The 3,101-nt window shown below is 37.4% G+C and overlaps 1 protein-coding gene across 1 annotated transcript; it reads right to left on the reverse strand.

Moving 5' to 3' along the window:
• Window positions 1-531: 531 nt before the first annotated feature.
• Window positions 532-2,211, reverse strand: LOC104467839 (chromosome unknown open reading frame, human C9orf64; the record flags this gene model as incomplete). The annotated part of the gene is made up of 2 exons (XM_010081776.1): window positions 532-764; window positions 2,016-2,211. Coding segments are annotated over 2 exons (429 nt in total), but the record flags the coding sequence as incomplete, so codon positions are not given.
• Window positions 2,212-3,101: the final 890 nt, after the last annotated feature.

Raw genomic sequence — 3,101 nt, forward strand, 5'->3', positions numbered from 1 at the left:
TGACGGCGGCGTTTGCTTACGCTGTGCACCCTCCCATGAAAACGCAGCCACGCTCCGTGCGATTTACGTCACTGCAGTTTTTATTCGATGAATGAAATAGCTCAGCTCTCGTCAAGTACGGCCCGAGAGGTGAGCGCTGGCCGAGCAGGTGCTGCAGAGGGTCACTCACAGGCATGGGACACCTGCCCAGGGGGGCAAGAGTCACACAAAGAGGTCCGAACGCGCGCAGACATACACACGTGTGCAAATACACACCTGCACACACATACTGAACCCAAAGCAGGAGCAGTAAACCCTGCATGGGCATGGGCTGTCCAGCCACAGTGGCACTATGAATTCCGGTCACAGCCCATGAAAGAGTCGGGGGGGGGGAAGAAAAAAAAAAAAAAAGCAGCAAGTTGTTAATACACCATCAGGAAATGAGCATTTGATTTAGCCAGTTCTGAATTAGTATATGACAAAATCACCATATGAACAGAGTAACTGCAATTCAAAAGATAATGCATCAATACAACAGCCACCAGGCTGGACTTAGTAATAGATACACCGCACCCGGTGAAAGGGAACATCTTTCATCTCTTCCCTGTGATCCCTGGCATAGTCCCAAAGATGATAATCAAGTAAAACCGCGTTGATCTTTTCACTCATGTCCTGACCCTTCTTCTCATAGAGCTCCAGCAGGTGCTTACAAATCAATGTACAACACCAAATCGAACAGCCACGGATCTCCACCTCCTCTCTATCTCCAGACTGGAAAATTGTTCCTGCAGGACACGAGACAGCAATCCAATTACATTCTAGAGACAGAGGCCCCAGGACAGCCTGAATTTACTTCCCCATTTATTCTATTCTAGGACTGCACTTTTCATTGCTTAGATAGCAAAATTTTTAGCAGTTGTAGTGTATCTTCTAATGATGACTTGAATTCTACCACATGCACTTGTAAGTTTACCCCCCATTCAATTCAAACAACATCCTGTACTTCAAGAAAGTGGTTTAAGAAAAGACGGTGTTTGTGTCATAATGCACATTATACAACTATTTCTTTGCTTGTGGAAACAAAAGGAATAATCAAACCTAATTCCTAGATGAAGTGCTTTCTGCCAGGATAAAAGTTTAAGAAAAACCAACCAAACAACCCAAAAACCAAAAAACTATATATATAAAAATATAAAGGGACCAATTTATTTGAATGACTTAGATGGGAATGTCCTCATTAGTATTCATGGAAAAGCTAAATTGTCTACATGATCTATATATACAGATACACATATATGTGTATATATACACATGTGCATATATATATGACCATCCTATTAAGATCCATGGACAATTGCATTCATCTGTTTATCTTGCTGGGTAATTCTAAAGTTGCATAATAGCAGTCCTACCTCTAAATACAGTCATTTTACAGTGGAAAACGGACTGGTTTATGTTTTTATTCACTGAAGTTTACAGTTAATAACTATTGGAAGATGGAACCATGGTTAATAACGAGACTAGTCTTATGCAATTAACTTAATTTAAAGCAACCTTTTTTTTTAATGGATGCTTATAATATTACCTTGCTTGCCACCAGCAGTTCACTAGAGATAAAGAGGAATATCCATACTTTTACATCATGTTTTAACTCATGCAGAAATTGTTGTTAATTTTATGTAAACCTCAAAAATCACAACTATACTCATACTGAAAAGCATTTTTGGCAACAGCAGCCCTTCAGAAACTTGGAGATAACTGGCTTGGAGTCTCTTTAATCCTTTCCTTATCAATGTTTAACCCAAGGAGCAGCCAGACCTTCACAAAAACATAATCTTAAAATCTCATTCAAGATCACTGCTAGAGAGCAAGTTTCTACCCATTACCTCATCACTACATAAGTCCTTGTTCCCTGAAGCAAAACAATAAAAATACACATAACCCTTACATGGACAAAACATTACATTTTAAAAGTAGCTTTAGTCTATAACCTCAAGAGGTAAGGCTAGCTGATATAAGTAGAGGGAGGAACAAACCTTCACGTAGTTTCTTCATTAGTTTTTCAGAATACTTCATTGCTTTTAAGTGAACAAGAACTTGAGGAATTCTGTAGTCAGCAAATATAGTCAGACTAGAAATGTCATCAAAAGCACCATCTCCTTTGCCTTCCAATACACTCCATGTATCAGCCACAAGTATTTGTGCCCGTTTGTAGAAAGAAACCTTTTTTTTCTGAGGAAAGAAATTTACCAATTATTTAAGTGCCTGACACATCAACAAATACAGCAAAAGATATGTACAAAGAGACACAGGCAAGAGTTATACTGTCCTACCAAACAAACTATCATTTGTCTAGGTACACATATGAGTTAACTAAAACAGAATAAAAGTGCAACACTCTTAAACACCTTAAAATTTAAGCAATAACAAACCACAAACAAATATCATATGGAATGCTCAAATATAAATTGAAGTAAAAGAAAAACATAGTAGAAGTCACTGCAGTGGAATAAAAATTGTTTGGATTCTGCTTGGATCTCAGAACATATTATTGCTCGTTTACTTCTACTTGGCAAACACTGCAGCTGTAGTCCTGACAACATTAATTCTTTCATAAACCCTAGAGTTCAAACCTTTTATTTAGAGGAAAGACATGTAAAAGGTATGTATTGGATCAGACAATTAAAACATTTCATTAATCAATTTATCTGACATGTTAAGGAAATAAAATTCTAATGAAAACTTCAATGAATGGTCCTGTGCTGTGTAGTGTATCTTGCTAGTTAAAGAGAGGAAAATTAATTCCAGCAGAAAGTGTATTCACAAATATGAGATTTTCTTAGATACTATGCATGGTTCTATTTTTGTCATAAATGTTTTTGCTGGTGCTAATCCTGCAAAGATCTACATGCCTTTGTGACTACTCACAAGGAGAAAAACTAAAGATATGCTACAATCTGTATGCTGTTGCGGTTTTTACTCTTTGATGAACACAAGGTGTGAATGTAAATCCACATCTTAGAGAAAAAAAGGTTTTAGTTGGTTATGGTTTTTTCCCTCCTTTGTAACTAGACGAGATTTTTGACTTTTGACAATGTGTGCTGAACAATAAGTAACTGGAA

Source organism: Pterocles gutturalis, unplaced genomic scaffold (assembly GCF_000699245.1).
Source record: "Pterocles gutturalis isolate BGI_N339 unplaced genomic scaffold, ASM69924v1 scaffold50659, whole genome shotgun sequence".
Classification (NCBI taxonomy): domain Eukaryota; kingdom Metazoa; phylum Chordata; class Aves; order Pterocliformes; family Pteroclidae; genus Pterocles; species Pterocles gutturalis.